The following is a 16,116-nucleotide window of genomic DNA, read 5'->3' as shown; positions in this document are numbered from 1 at the left end:
AGAGAGTGAGTTAGTGGCAGGGAGAGTTAGAGGGAGAGTTAGTGAGAGGGTGGGTTAGTGGTAGGGAGAGTTAATGAAAGGGTGGGTTAGTGGCAGGGAGAGTTAGAGGGTGGGTTAGTGGCAGGGAGAGTTAGAGACTGGGTTAGTGGCAGGGAGAGTTAGAGACTGGGTTAGTGGCAGGGAGAGTTAGAGAGAGGGTGGGTTAGTGGCAGGGAGAGTTAGAGACTGGGTTAGTGGCAGGGAGAGTTAGAGAGAGGGTGGGTAAGTGGCAGGGAGAGTTAGAGGTGGGTAAGTGGCAGGGAGTCTGTGAGGGGATGGGTTAGTGGTAAGGAGAGTTTAGAGAGGGGGGGTCAGTGGCAGGGAGAGTTAGAGAGAGGATGAATCAATGGCAGGGAGAGTTAGAGAGGGTGAATTAATGGCAGGGAGAGTTAGAGAGGGTGAATTAATGGCAGGGAGAGTTAGAGAGGGTGAATTAATGGCAGGGAGAGTTAGGAAGCTATGGTCAGCGGTCGGGAGTGTATAGAAGGGAAGTAGAAAGTGAGCGTATGATATAGACACGAAACAGTTAGGATAATAACTGGAAGTGGGAGAAGGGAAGGAACGTTAACAATTGAAACAGTCATTGTAATTACACATAGAGTGAACGAAACATTATGATCAGGAATGGTCATTCTGCTTTACTCTCCTGTCTCCATCTATAGTGATGGGTGGGGGAGGAGCCTTCTGTTTCACTATCCCGTCTCCATCTATAGTGATGGGTGAGGGAGGAGCCATCTGTTTCACTATCCCGTCTCCATCTATATAGATCAGAAGTCTAGGACCCCATTACTGTCCTCCAGCAGATAACCTCCTCATAAACCATGAGGTCTTCCTCATCCCCTTGTGGGTTCACCCTATATCAAAACTTCCCCTCAAATATGAAGGCATAACCCCCAAAAATACCCCTTCCCCTTCCCCTTAAAAGGACCAGAAATGACCCCCTTCCCCTCACAGAGACCCCCCTTTCTTTCCTCTAACAAAGACCACCCCATTTCCTTATAAAGACCACCCCATCCTCTTATAAAGACCTCACCCAACCCCTTACAAAGGCTTCCTCCCCTCTCTTTACAAAGACCTTCCATTCCCCCCCCCCCATCTTAAGAAGACCCTCCCCTTCCCCTTCTCCTATACAAAGTCCTTCCCCTCTTCTCTTACAAAGATCTTCCCCTCTCCTCTCATGAGAAGACTCTCTCCTCTCCCCTTACAAAGACCCTCCCCTTACGAAGACCCTCTCCCTCTCTACCTTTTCAAAGACCCTCCCCTCTCTCCCCTTACAAACACCCTCTACCCCTCTCTCTCCCCTTCCCCCTACACAAGACCCTGCCCTCTCCTCTTAGAGAGACCCCTCTTCCCTCACCCCTCCCTCTCCACCTACAGAGACCACCCTCCCTCCCCTTCCCTCCCTTCCTTCCCCCCTACACAAGACCCTAACCCCTCTCCTCTTACAGAGAACCCTTCCCTCCTCCCCTCTCCCCTTACAGACAGAGACCCACCCACCCTCCCTCCCCTCTCCCCTTACAGAGACCCTCCCCTTCTTTCCCCCCTACACAAGAGCGGTGAGGACCGTGATTGACTAGGGGGGTGTGGTGTGTATATACTCACTCCTGGAGCTGCGCACGATGACCTTCCTGTTGGCCTCGTTGTGGTTGGGTGGGTGAAGGTGAGGGTCGGGCGCCCTGTCACTCGCCACCAGCTCAGCCAGGAAGCTGATGTAGCCTATGGCCAGGCGTAGTGTGTCCACCTGCAGCACACGCACCGAATGAAGACTCATTCGAGTCTACCACCTATGTGGTTCATACTCATGATGAGTCTACTGAGTCTACTACCTCTGGTTTGATACTCATGATGAGTCTACTACCTCTGGTTGATACTCATGATGAGTCTACTGAGTCTACTACCTCTGGTTTGATACTCATGATGAGTCTACTGAGTCTACTACCTCTGGTTTGATACTCATGATGAGTCTACTGAGTCTTCTACCTCTGTTTGATACTCATGATGAGTCTACTGAGTCTACTACCTCTGGTTTGATACTCATGATGAGTCTACTACCTCTGGTTGATACTCATGTTGAGTCTACTGTGTCTACTACCTCTGTTTTAATACTCATGATGAGTCTACTGCCTCTGGTTTGATACTCATGATGAGTCTACTATCTCTGGTTGATACTCATGATAAGTCTACTGAGTCTACTACCTTTGTTTAGATACTCATGATGAGTCTACTGAGTCTACTACCTCTGGTTTGATACTCATGATGAGTCTACTACCTCTGGTTGATACTCATGATGAGTCTACTACCTCTGGTTGATACTCATGATGAGTCTACTACCTCTGGTTGATACTCATGATGAGTCTACTCCCTCTGGTTGATACTCATGATGAGTCTACTCCCTCTGGTTGATACTCATGATGAGTCTACTCCCTCTGGTTTGATATTCATGATGAGTCTACTACCTCTGGTTGATACTCATGATGAGTCTACTTAATACTCATGATGAGTCTACTTCTCATGATGAGTCTGCCTCTGGTTGATTCTCATGGTGAGTCTACTTAATACTCATGATGAGTCTACTTATGATGAGTCTGCCTCTGGTTTATTCTCATGATGAGTCTACTACCTCTGGTTGATACTCATGATGAGTCTACTACCTCTGGTTGATACTCATGATGAGTCTACTACCTCTGGTTGATATGATGAGTCTACTATCTCTGGTTGATACTCATGGTGAGTCTACCTCTGGTTGATACTCATGATGAGTCTACTACCTCTGGTTGATACTCATGATGAGTCTACTACCTCTGGTTGATATGATGAGTCTACTATCTCTGGTTGATACTCATGGTGAGTCTACTTCTGGTTGATGAGTAAGCATGGGGGATATGAATACTAAAGGGGGGAGGGAAGGAAGAGGAAGAATGAGTATGAAGAGAGGATGTGGTGGTTGATGACGGGGCAGACCCATAATGATGACGGGGCAGACCCATGGTGATGACGGGGCAGACCCATAATGATGACGGGGCAGACCCATAATGATGACGGGGCAGACCCATGGTGATGACGGGGCAGACCTATAATGATGACGGGGCAGACCCATAGTGATGACGGGGCAGACCCATAATGATGACGGGGTAGACCCATAATGATGACGGGGCAGACTTATAGTGATGACGGGGCAGACCCATAGTGATGACGGGGCAGACCCATGGTGATGACGGGGCAGACCCATAATGATGACGGGGCAGACCCATAATGATGACGGGGCAGACCCATAGTGATGACGGGGCAGACCCATAGTGATGACGGGGCAGACCCATAATGATGACGGGGCAGACCCATAGTGATGACGGGGCAGACCCATAGTGATGACGTGGCAGACCTATAATGATGACGGGGCAGACCCATAGTGATGACGGGGCAGACCCATAATGATGACGGGGCAGACCCATAGTGATGACGGGGCAGACCCATAGTGATGACGTGGCAGACCTATAATGATGACGGGGCAGACCCATAGTGATGACGGGGCAGACCCATAATGATGACGGGGCAGACCCATAATGATGACGGGGCAGACCCATAGTGATGACGGGGCAGACCCATAGTGATGACGTGGCAGACCTATAATGATGACGGGGCAGACCCATAATGATGACGGGGCAGACCCATAATGATGACGGGGCAGACCCATGGTGATGACGGGGCAGACCCATAGTGATGACGGGGCAGACCCATAATGATGACGGGGCCAGACAGGACACATGAGGTCAGATGAGGGTCTACCCTACCAGGTGGGGGCATCGTCGACCAGGTGCCCCTACCAGGTGCCCCTACCAGTACCTTGGAGAGGGGGATCGACCAGGTGCCCCCTACCAGTACCTTGGAGAGGGGGGTCAACCAGGTGCCCCAACCAGTACCTTGGAGAGGGGGGTCGACCAGGTGCCCCCTACCAGTACCTTGGAGAGGGGGGTCGACCAGGTGCTCCCCTACCAGTACCTTGGAGAAGGGGGTCGACCAGGTGCCCCCTACCAGTGGCTTGGAGAAGGGGATCGACCAGGTGCCCCCTACCAGTACTTTGGAGAAGGGGGTCGACCAGGTGCCCCCTACCAGTACTTTGGAGAGGGGGGGTCGACCAGGTGCCCCCTACCAGTACCTTGGAGAAGGGGATCAACCAGGTGCCCCCAACCAGTACCTTGGAGAGGGGGGTCGACCAGGTGCCCCCTACCAGTACTTTGGAGAGGGGGGTCGACCAGGTGCCCCCCTACCAGTACCTTGGAGAGGGGGGTCGACCAGGTGCCCCTACCATGTGCGCCCTACCAGTACCTTGGAGAGGCGCTTCTCGTAGGGCAGTGTGGGGATGTGCGCCCTCAGACCCTCGAATGCGTCGTTGATGCTCTGCATGCGCTTCCTCTCGCGCATGTTGGCCGCCTGGCGCTGCTGCATCTGCGCCATGAGACACCGCCTCTTCTTCTTCCTGCGCAGGACCTGCAGGGGGGGGAGAGGGAGCTGAGGAGGTGTGGAGATACGAGGAGGAGGAAGAAGAAGAGGAGGAGGAGGAGGAAGAAGAGGAGGAGGAGGAGGAAGAAGAGGAGGAGGAGGAAGAAGAGGAGGAGGAGGAAAAGGAGGAGGTAGGGAGGGAGGCAAAATCTTAACAAGGAAGGCGTGGTGGCTTCCCATATTGTTTATGAGATTCATTCGCTCTCTCTCTCTCTCTCTCTCTCTCTCTCTCTCTCTCTCTCCCCTTTATAAAGTCAGGGTAGGCAACTGCGAGAGAGAGAGAGAGAGAGAGAGAGAGAGAGAGAGAGAGAGAGAGAGAGAGAGAGAGAGAGAGAGAGAGAGAGAACCATCTGTTTCTCAAATTGGATTCTATTTAAGCGAAGCGAAGCGTTTGGATATGGTATACGAGTCTGGATGTGGCTCATGGCTCCCACAACCTACCCACAGCAAGACCACCTGATCACCTAACCTCCTTTCTTAACCACAGGGGAAATGATAAGTTTCCCAAGTGCACTTTCGTGTCACAATCACACCATCAGGGGAGATACAAGAGAGAAATATAACAGTCAGTTGATATACAACGAAGAGACGTAGCTAGGACGCCAGGGGTAGTCACATGTTTACCAAATGGCGTCCTAGCTTCGTCTCTTCGTTGTATATCAACTGACTGTTATATTTCTCTCTTGTGTCTCCCCTGATGATGTGATTATGACACGAAAGTGCACTTGGGAACTTATCGTTTTCATTTCCCTGTGTTAAGAAAGGAATATATATGTATATATATATATATATATATATATATATATATATATATATATATATATATATATATATATATATATATATATATATATATTTCTTTCTTTTAAACTATTCGCCATTTCCCGCGTTAGCGAGGTAGCGTTAAGAACAGAGGACTGGGCCTTTTTTGGAATATCCTCACCTGGCCCCCTCTGTTCCTTCTCTTGGAAAATTAAAGAAAAACGAGAGGGGAGGATTTCCAGCCCCCCGCTCCCTCCCCTTTTAGTCGCCTTCTACGACACGCAGGGAATACGTGGGAAGTATTCTTAATCCCCTATCCCCAGGGATATATATATATATATATATATATATATATATATATATATATATATATATATATATATATATATATATATATATATGAGGCAGACAGGAGACTGAGGTAGCCAGCAGAAGACGGGAGAGCAACTGACGGGCAGCAGGACGGGAGATAGACAGCTAAAGAGTCATCCATTTCAGCAGGTAGCGAGGCAGGAGGACGAGACAGAGAAGCAGACGGCAGGTAGATGGAAAGCAGGGGACAGATAGACAGGCAGCAGGAGATAGATCGGGCAACATGAGACAAATAGACGGGCAGCAGAAGACAGACAAACTGGTAGCAGAAGACAGGCAGACGGGCAGCAGGAGACAAATAGACGGGCAGCAGGAGACAGATAGACGGGCAGCAGGTGGCAGACAGACGGGCAGCAGGACGTAGACAGATGGGCAGCAACAGGGGACAGATACACAGGCAGCAATAGACTTATAGACGGGCAGCAACACGAGACAGATATACGGGCAGCAGAAGACAGGTAGACGGGCAGCAGGAAGCAGACAGACTGGCAGCAGGAGGCAGACAGACGGGCAGCAACGGGGGACAGATGCACGGGCCGCAATAGACTGATAGACGGGCAGCAACAGGAGACAGATATACGGGCAGCAGGAGATAGATAGACGGGCAGCAGGAGACAGGTAGACGGGCAGCATTAGGCAGACAGACGAGCAGCAGGAGGCAGACAGACGGGCAGCAATAGACTGATAGACGGGCAGCAACAGGAGACAGATATACGGGCAGCAGGAGATAGATAGACGGGCAGCAGGAGACAGGTAGACGGGCAGCATTAGGCAGACAGACGGGCAGCAGGAGGCAGACAGACGGGCAGCAATAGACTGACAGACGGGCAGCGACAGGAGACAGATATACGGGCAATAGACGGCAGGTAGACGGGCAGCAGCAGCAGCAGGGGACGGGTAGACGGGCAGCAGCAGGGGACAGGTAGACGGGCAAGGCTCACCGTGTTCTCCTGGTCGTTGTGTGAGGGGGACGACCCGCCGCTGTCCGCCTCGAACATCAGGTACTTGAGACAGAAAACGACAGTCAAGGACGAGGCTGCTCCTCCACCACCTGGGCCACCTTGTGTGGCCCCTCCCCCCTAGTGCTGGGCCACCTTGTGTGGCCCTTCCCTAGTACTTGGCCACCTTGTGTGGCCCTCCTCTTAGTACCTGGGCCCCTTGTGTGGCCCTCTCCTCTAGTACCTGGGCCCCTTGTGTGGCCCTCCACCTAGTACCTGGACGACCCCTGTGTGGCACTTCCCCTAGTACCTGCGCCCCTTGTGTGGCCCTCTCCTCTAGTACCTGGGCCCCTTGTGTGGCCCTCCACCTAGTACCTGGGCCCCTTATGTGGCCCTCCACCTAGTACCTGGGCCCCTTATGTGGCCCTCACCCTAGTACCTGGGTCCCTTAAGTGGCCCTCCACTTAGTACCTGGACGACCCCTTGTGTCACCCTCCCCCCTAGTACCTGGCAGGTTCTGTCCTCCCTAGTGAACCCAATGTACCTGTGTCTCTTATGTGACTCTTCCCTGGTACCTGGTATCCTAGTACTTTCGCCCTCTATCCAACCTAGACTGAGTGGAACTCTACCAGTGATGCCTAGTACCCTAGTACTATCTATCGTCCCTACTGGTACTTAGTCCTCAGCTATGTACCAGGATACCTGCCTGGTCAGGTCAACACCCCCCCCCCCCCGTGCCTCAAGCCAGCAGGAATAAGTTAAAGATCCACTAGTGCAAGTATGGTCGTTAATCACATGATAAAGATATTACTAGCTAGTCTTTAATGGCTGTGAGAGAGAGGACATGGTTAGCTTAGCTGCTGGTACACTAGTTATACAGGTGATGGTAAACTAGATATACAGGTGATGGTAAACCAGTTATACAGGTGATGGTAAACTAGATATACAGGTGATGGTAAACCAGTTATACAGGTGATGGTAAACTAGATATACAGGTGATGGTAAACCAGTTATACAGGTGATGGTAAACTAGATATACAGGTGATGGTAAACCAGTTATACAGGTGATGGTAAACTAGATATACAGGTGATGGTAAACCAGTTATACAGGTGATGGTAAACTAGTTATACAGGTGATGGTAAACTAAGTTATACAGGTGATGGTAAACTAAGTTATACAGGTGATGGTAAACTAAGTTATACAGGTGATGGTAAACTAAGTTATACAGGTGATGGTAAACTAGATATACACGTGATGGTAAACTATTTATACAGGTAATGGTAAACCAGTTATACAGGTGATGGTAAACTAGTTATACAGGTGATGGTAAACCAGTTATACAGGTGATGGTAAACTAGTTATACAGGTGATGGTAAACCAGTTATACAGGTGATGGTAAACTAGTTATACAGGTGATGGTAAACTAGTTATACAGGTGATGATAAACTAGTTATACAGGTGATGGTAAACTAGTTATACAGGTGATGGTAAACCAGTTATGCAGGTGATGGTAAACCAGTTATACAGATGAGGGTAAACTAAGTTATACCGGTGATGGTAAACTAGATATACAGGTGATGGTAAACCAGTTATACAGGTGATGGTAAACTAGTTATACAGGTGATGGTAAACCAGTTATACAGGTGATGGTAAACTAGTTATACAGGTGATGGTAAACCAGTTATACAGGTGATGGTAAACTAGTTATACAGGTGATGGTAAACCAGTTATGCAGGTGATGGTAAACTAGTTATACAGGTGATGGTAAACCAGTTATACAGGTGATGGTAAACTAGTTATACAGGTGATGGTAAACCAGTTATACAGGTGATGGTAAACTAAGTTACACCGGTGATGGTAAACTAGATATATAGGTGATGGTAAACCAGTTATACAGGTGATGGTAAACTAGTTATACAGGTGATGGTAAACCAGTTATACAGATGATGGTAAACTAGTTATACAGATGATGGTAAACCAGTTATACAGGTGATGGTAAACTAGTTATACAGGTGATGTAAACTAGTTATACAGGTGATGGTAAACTAGTTATACAGGTGATGGCAAACTAGTTATACAGGTGATGGTAAACCAGTTATACAGCTGATGGTAAACTAGTTATACAGCTGATGGTAAACCAGTTATGCAGGTGATGGTAAACTAGTTATACAGGTGATGGTAAACCAGTTATACAGGTGATGGTAAACTAGATATACAGGTAATGGTAAACCAGTTATACAGGTGATGGTAAACCAGTTATACAGGTGATGGTAAACCACTTATACAGGTGATGGTAAACTAGTTATACAGGTGATGGTAAGCTAGTTATACAGGTGATGGTAAACCAGTTATACAGGTGATGGTAAACTAATTTTACGGGTGATGGTGAACTAGTTATACATGTGATGGTAAACCAGTTATACAGGTGATGGTAAACTAGTTATACAGATGATGGTAAACTAGTTATAGAGGTGATGGTAAACTGATTATGAGATAATGGTAAACCAGTTATACAGGTGATGGTAAACCAGTTATACAAGTGATGGTAAAGTAGTTATACAGGTGATGGTAAATCAGATATACTGGTGATGGTAAACCAGTTATACATCTGATGGTAAGCTAGTTATACAGGTAATGGTAAACCAGTGATACAAGTGATGATAAACCAGTTATACAGGTGATGATAAACCAGTTATACAGGTGATAATAAACCAGTTATACAGATGATGGTAAACCAGTGATACAAGTGATGATAAACCAGCTATACAGGTGATAATAAACTAGTAATACAGGTGATGGCAAATAGTTATACAGGTAATGGTAAACCAGTTATACAGGTGATGATGGAATAATAATACAGGTACTGGCAAATGGTTATACAAGTAACGGTAAACTAGTAATACAGGTAATCAGATCAACAAACAAATAGACAGACAGACAGACTGATCAACAGATAGACAGACAGACAGACAGACTCTCTGGCAACCAAGAGATGCAATATAATCATTAACGTTAATGTAACCTAACCACACACACACACACACACACACACACACACACACACAGACTGACCGTGTTTTCCTGGTCCAGGTGGGCAGGAGAGGACCCCCCGCTCCCGGGTTCGAACACCACGCCCGCCTGGAACTCGCTGAAGGCAGCCGACTCGAAGAACTGCCTGTTGAGCGCCTCCATGTCGAAGTTGTCCATATTGTACATGGCGCCGGTCACTCACCTCCTCCTCACTCACTCACTCACCTCCTCACTCACCTACTCACTCACTCACTCACTCACCTCCTCCTCACTCACTCACCTCCTAACTCACCTCCTCCTCACTCACTCACCTCCTCCTCACTCACTCACTCACCTCCTCCTCACTCACTCACCTCCTCACTCACTCACCTCCTCCTCACTCACCTCCTCACTCACCTCCTCCTCACTCACTCACTCGTCTCCCTCTTAAATATGTCGGCCTTTTTTTGTATTATTTATCGGCCTTTTGTGTCCTTTGGCCTTTTGTACCCTTTGGCCTTTGGTTTTCTTTGGTCTTTTGTACTCTTTGGCCTTTTGTGTCCTTTGGTTTTTTGTACCCTTTGGCCTTTTGTGTCCTTTGGGTTTTTGTACCCTTTGGCCTTTTGTGTCCTTTGGGGCTTTTGTACCCTTTGGCCTTTTGGACCTTTTGGCCTTTTGAACCCTTTGGCCTTTTATACCTTTTGAACCCTTGGCTTATTGTATCCTTGGCCTTTTGGACCCTTTGGCCTTTTGGACCCGTTGTCCTTTTTGTACCCTTGGGCTATTGCGCCTTTTGGCCTTTTCTGCGCCCTTTGGCTTTTGGTACCTCTTGGCCTTTTTGCGCCCTTTGACCTTTTGTACCCTTTGGCCTTTTCTGTGCCCTTTGGCCTTTTCTGAGCCCTTTGGCCTTTTCTGTGCCCTTTGGCCTTCCTTGGTTGTGTGTTGTATAGTATGTTCTTCCCTCGTCACCTGCTATTTACGTCTTGTGTTTCCGTGCTATTCTGGGCATCGCTCCGTTTTCTTTACCTTTCCCACCGTTTTCTCCTCCACATCTGGTCCACAGTTTCCCGTGTTCTAGTTGCCAGTTTATTTCATCTTTTCCTCTCTTTTCCTCCCCTCCAGTTTCTCTCGAGGTTTTAGGATCAACGTCTTTTATTTATCCAATCTTCAAAACCAGTTTTCACTGAGTTCGTCCAAGTTTTAATCTCATCGCAAGGCCATTCTGATAACAGGGGGCAACTCTCATCCCGTTTTTTTTTTTTCCCTGTATTTCACCTGTTTTTTCCGTTTTCTATGACGCTTTCCTTTTTTTCTCCCGTTTTTTATGACACTCCTTTTTTTCTCCCGTTTTCTATGACGGTTTCCTTTTTTCTCCCGTTTTCTATGACGCTTTCTTTTTTTTCTCTCGTATTCTATGACGGTTTCCTTTTTTTCTCCCGTTTTCTATGACGCTTTCCTTTTTTCTCCTGTTTTCTATGACACTTTCCTTTTTTCCTCCCGTTTTCTATGACGCTTTCCTTTTTTCCTCCCGTTTTCTATGACACTTTCCTTTTCTCCTCCCGTTTTCTATGACACTTTCCTTTGTTTTTCCCACTTCGAACGTCCCAGTGATTATTGGCACCTCGCGCGCGTGCGCGCGCGTCTCGTGATCAAGATCTCTTCTGAAAAAAAAAAACTTTTTTTAAAAGCGCGTCTAAACACACTCAATTAATATACAAAAATATAATAGATAGACAATAGATACTTTTAGAATTCCATTGTAACCCCCTTTTTTTTCGTGATGGCTGGTTTCTGCGTCTGTATCAATGTATATATATATATATATATACAGTGATGTATATAGATCATCTTAGTGTCCTTTACATGATTTATATGGACTGTGATGTGTATATATATATTTGGGTCGTCCAACTACATTCTCTTTCGAGTTATAATACTGCTCAAGTACCACGATCTTCGAGGTCAAGGTGTATTGACCCTCGAGGTCAAGGTGTATTGGCCTTCGAGGTCAAGGTATAATGACCCTCCAGGTCAAGGTGTATTGGCCTTCGAGGTCAAGGTGTATTGACCCTCGAGGTCAAGGTGTATTGACCCTCCAGGTCAAGGTGTATTGACCCTCCAGGTCAAGGGGTCCAGGTCAAGGTGTATTGACCCTCCAGGTCAAGGTGTATTGACCCTCGAGGTCAAGGTGTAATGACCCTCCAGGTCAAGGTGTATTGACCCTCGAGGTCAAGGTGTAATGACCCTCGAGGTCAAGGTGTATTGACCCTCGAGGTCAAAGTGTAATGACCCTCCAGGTCAAGGTGTATTGACCCTCCAGGTCAAGGTGTAATGACCCTCGAGGTCAAGGTGTATTGACCCTCGAGGTCAAGGTGTAATGACCCTCCTCCACGTACACTATCACTTCCCTAATGTCCTCACCCAGGGCAGGAGGTCAAGCAGAAGAGGTCAAAACTCCCTCAGGTCACGAGCAGCGATCGCTAACCTGACCCCTTCTTCCCCTCCACAGAGGTCAATCACGGGTCATCAGCACTAGGTCACATTTAGGTGGTCACCGCTCGTTTATCTCAGGTCAACGGTCACTAGAGCTTGGGTCACCGTCATGAACTCGTAGGTCACTGGCACTGTTCGTTCATAACAGTGACTACAGTTCACTCGATGTCATATATTTTTCTTTTTTTTCTTTTCTTTTTTTTTCAATCGTTTTCTTTCGTTTCTGAACTGCTGGAGGAGATGGGGAAGGGGGGAGAAGGGGGAAGAATCAATACATTAATTAATGGTTAGTGTCAAGTAATCACCTAGATAAATAAGTGTGAATGTCAAGATAAATTAGAAATAGAGAGACTTTTGGATGTCAATGTGCTGAGAGGTGCAACTGGAGGGATGTCTGATCATTATCTTGTGGAGGCTAAGGTGAAGATTAGTATGGGTTTTCAGAAAAGAAGAGTGAATGTTGGGGTGAAGAAGGTGGTGAGAGTAAGTGAGCTTGGGAAGGAGACCTGTGTGAAGAAGTATCAGGAGAGACTGTGTACAGAATGGAAAAAGGTGAGAACAATGGAAGTAAGGGGAGTGGGGGAGGAATGGGATGTATTTAGGGAATCAGTGATGGATTGCGCAAAAGATGCTTGTGGCATGAGAAGAGTGGGAGGTGGGCTGTTTAGAAAGGGTAGTGAGTGGTGGGATGAAGAAGTAAGAGTATTAGTGAAAGAGAAGAGAGAGGCATTTGGACGATTTTTGCAGGGAAAAAATGCAATTGAGTGGGAGAAGTATAAAAGAAAGAGACAGGAGGTCAAGAGAAAGGTGCAAGAGGTGAAAAAAAGGGCAAATGAGAGTTGGGGTGAGAGAGTATCATTAAATTTTAGGGAGAATAAAAAGATGTTCTGGAAGGAGGTAAATAGGGTGCGTAAGACAAGGGAGCAAATGGGAACTTCAGTGAAGGGCGTAAATGGGGAGGTGATAACAAGTAGTGGTGATGTGAGAAGGAGATGGAATGAGTATTTTGAAGGTTTGTTGAATGTGTCTGATGACAGAGTGGCAGATATAGGGTGTTTGGGTCGAGGTGGTGTGCAAAGTGAGAGGGTTAGGGAAAATGATTTGGTAAACAGAGAAGAGGTAGTAAAAGCTTTGCGGAAGATGAAAGCCGGCAAGGCAGCAGGTTTGGATGGTATTGCAGTGGAATTTATTAAAAAAGGGGGGTGACTGTATTGTTGACTGGTTGGTAAGGTTATTTAATGTATGTATGACTCATGGTGAGGTGCCTGAGGATTGGCGGAATGCGTGCATAGTGCCATTGTACAAAGGCAAAGGGGATAAGAGTGAGTGCTCAAATTACAGAGGTATAAGTTTGTTGAGTATTCCTGGTAAATTATATGGGAGGGTATTGATTGAGAGGGTGAAGGCATGTACAGAGCATCAGATTGGGGAAGAGCAGTGTGGTTTCAGAAGTGGTAGAGGATGTGTGGATCAGGTGTTTGCTTTGAAGAATGTATGTGAGAAATACTTAGAAAAGCAAATGGATTTGTATGTAGCATTTATGGATCTGGAGAAGGCATATGATAGAGTTGATAGAGATGCTCTGTGGAAGGTATTAAGAATATATGGTGTGGGAGGCAAGTTGTTAGAAGCAGTGAAAAGTTTTTATCGAGGATGTAAGGCATGTGTACGTGTAGGAAGAGAGGAAAGTGATTGGTTCTCAGTGAATGTAGGTTTGCGGCAGGGGTGTGTGATGTCTCCATGGTTGTTTAATTTGTTTATGGATGGGGTTGTTAGGGAGGTAAATGCAAGAGTCCTGGAAAGAGGGGCAAGTATGAAGTCTGATGGGGATGAGAGAGCTTGGGAAGTGAGTCAGTTGTTGTTCGCTGATGATACAGCGCTGGTGGCGGATTCATGTGAGAAACTGCAGAAGCTGGTGACGGAGTTTGGTAAAGTGTGTGGAAGAAGAAAGTTAAGAGTAAATGTGAATAAGAGCAAGGTTATTAGGTACAGTAGGGTTGAGGGTCAAGTCAATTGGGAGGTGAGTTTGAATGGAGAAAAACTGGAGGAAGTGAAGTGTTTTAGATATCTGGGAGTGGATCTGTCAGCGGATGGAACCATGGAAGCGGAAGTGGATCATAGGGTGGGGGAGGGGGCTAAAATTTTGGGAGCCTTGAAAAATGTGTGGAAGTCGAGAACATTATCCCGGAAAGCAAAAATGGGTATGTTTGAAGGAATAGTAGTTCCAACAATGTTGTATGGTTGCGAGGCGTGGGCTATGGATAGAGTTGTGCGCAGGAGGATGGATGTGCTGGAAATGAGATGTTTGAGGACAATGTGTGGTGTGAGGTGGTTTGATCGAGTAAGTAACGTAAGGGTAAGAGAGATGTGTGGAAATAAAAAGAGCGTGGTTGAGAGAGCAGAAGAGGGTGTTTTGAAATGGTTTGGGCACATGGAGAGAATGAGTGAGGAAAGATTGACCAAGAGGATATATGTGTCGGAGGTGGAGGGAACGAGGAGAAGAGGGAGACCAAATTGGAGGTGGAAAGATGGAGTGAAAAGGATATTGTGTGATCGGGGCCTGAACATGCAGGAGGGTGAAAGGAGGGCAAGGAATAGAGGGAATTGGAGCGATGTGGTATACAGGGGTTGACGTGCTGTCAGTGGATTGAATCAAGGCATGTGAAGCGTCCGGGGTAAACCAAGGAAAGCTGTGTAGGTATGTATATTTGCGTGTGTGGACGTGTGTATGTACATGTGTATGGGGGGGGGTTGGGCCATTTCTTTCGTCTGTTTCCTTGCGCTACCTCGCAAACGCGGGAGACAGCGACAAAGTATAAAAAAAAAAAAAAAAATATATATATATATATATATATATATATATATATATATATATATATATATATATATATATATATATATGACAATAACGAGAACCACGCCAATCTCTCTCTCCCCTCAGGTTTTAGTAACGAGTTACCCGCAGATTCAATAAGAGTTACCCCTAGATACAGTAACAAGTAACCCCCAGATACAGTAACAAGTAACCCCCAGATACAGTAACGAGTTACCCCAGATTCAGTAAGAGTTACCCCTAGATACAGTAACAAGTAACCCCCCAGATACAGTAACAAGTAACCCCCAGATACAGTAACAAGTAACCCCCAGATACAGTAACAAGTAACCCCCCAGATACAGTAACAAGTAACCCCCAGATACAGTAACAAGTAACCCCCAGATACAGTAACAAGTAACCCCCCAGATACAGTAACAAGTAACCCCCAGATACAGTAACAAGTAACCCCCAGATACAGTAACAAGTAACCCCCAGATACAGTAACAAGTAACCCCCAGATACAGTAACAAGTAACCCCCAGATACAGTAACAAGTAACCCCCAGATACAGTAACAAGTAACCCCCAGATACAGTAACAAGTAACCCCCAGATACAGTAACAAGTAACCCCCAGATACAGTAACAAGTAACCCCCAGATACAGTAACAAGTAACCCCCAGATACAGTAACAAGTAACCCCCAGATACAGTAACAAGTAACCCCCAGATACAGTAACAAGTAACCCCCAGATACAGTAACAAGTAACCCCCAGATACAGTAACAAGTAACCCCCAGATACAGTAACAAGTAACCCCCAGATACAGTAACAAGTAACCCCCAGATACAGTATCAACTAATCCCCAGATACAGTAACAAGTAACTCCCAGATACAGTAACAGGTAACCCCCAGATACAGTAACAAGTAACCCCCAGATACAGTAACAGGTAACCCCCAGATACAGTAACAAGTAACCCCCAGATACAGTAACAAGTAACCCCCAGATACAGTAACAAGTAACCCCCAGATACAGTAACAAGTAACCCCCAGATACAGTAACAAGTAACCCCCAGATACAGTAACAAGTAACCCCCAGATACAGTAACAAGTAACCCCCAGATACAGTAACAAGTAACCCCCAGATACAGTAACAAGTAACCCCCAGATACAGTAACAAGTAACCCCCAGATACA

The 16,116-nt window shown here is 46.7% G+C and overlaps 2 protein-coding genes across 9 annotated transcripts in view; one reads left to right on the top strand and one right to left on the bottom strand.

Annotated features, from left to right (window-relative positions):
- LOC139760720 (glycolipid transfer protein) overlaps window positions 1–16,116 on the top strand; it is a 189,487-nt gene that overhangs the window by 78,259 nt on the left and 95,112 nt on the right. The gene's annotated exons all lie outside the window — the stretch shown is intronic.
- Window positions 1–16,116, bottom strand: part of LOC139760671 (pancreas transcription factor 1 subunit alpha-like) — a 32,904-nt gene that overhangs the window by 2,401 nt on the left and 14,387 nt on the right. For 3 of the 7 annotated variants that reach the window (XM_071684227.1, XM_071684189.1, XM_071684237.1), the window contains exons 2-6: window positions 9,932–11,279; window positions 9,682–9,844; window positions 6,612–6,674; window positions 4,363–4,524; window positions 1,642–1,780 (exon numbers count right to left, since the gene is read on the bottom strand). In XM_071684227.1, coding sequence (XP_071540328.1) covers window positions 1,642–1,780; window positions 4,363–4,524; window positions 6,612–6,674; window positions 9,682–9,825 — 508 coding nt within the window. In that variant the 5' untranslated portion in view covers window positions 9,826–9,844; window positions 9,932–11,279. The other 4 variants (XM_071684209.1, XM_071684199.1, XM_071684216.1 and 1 more) reach the window with 4 other exon arrangements.

Source organism: Panulirus ornatus, chromosome 3 (assembly GCF_036320965.1).
Source record: "Panulirus ornatus isolate Po-2019 chromosome 3, ASM3632096v1, whole genome shotgun sequence".
Taxonomy (NCBI): Eukaryota; Metazoa; Arthropoda; class Malacostraca; order Decapoda; family Palinuridae; genus Panulirus; species Panulirus ornatus.
Note: the sequence above shows the minus strand (reverse complement) of the source record. Positions and strands in the feature narration are given on the sequence as shown.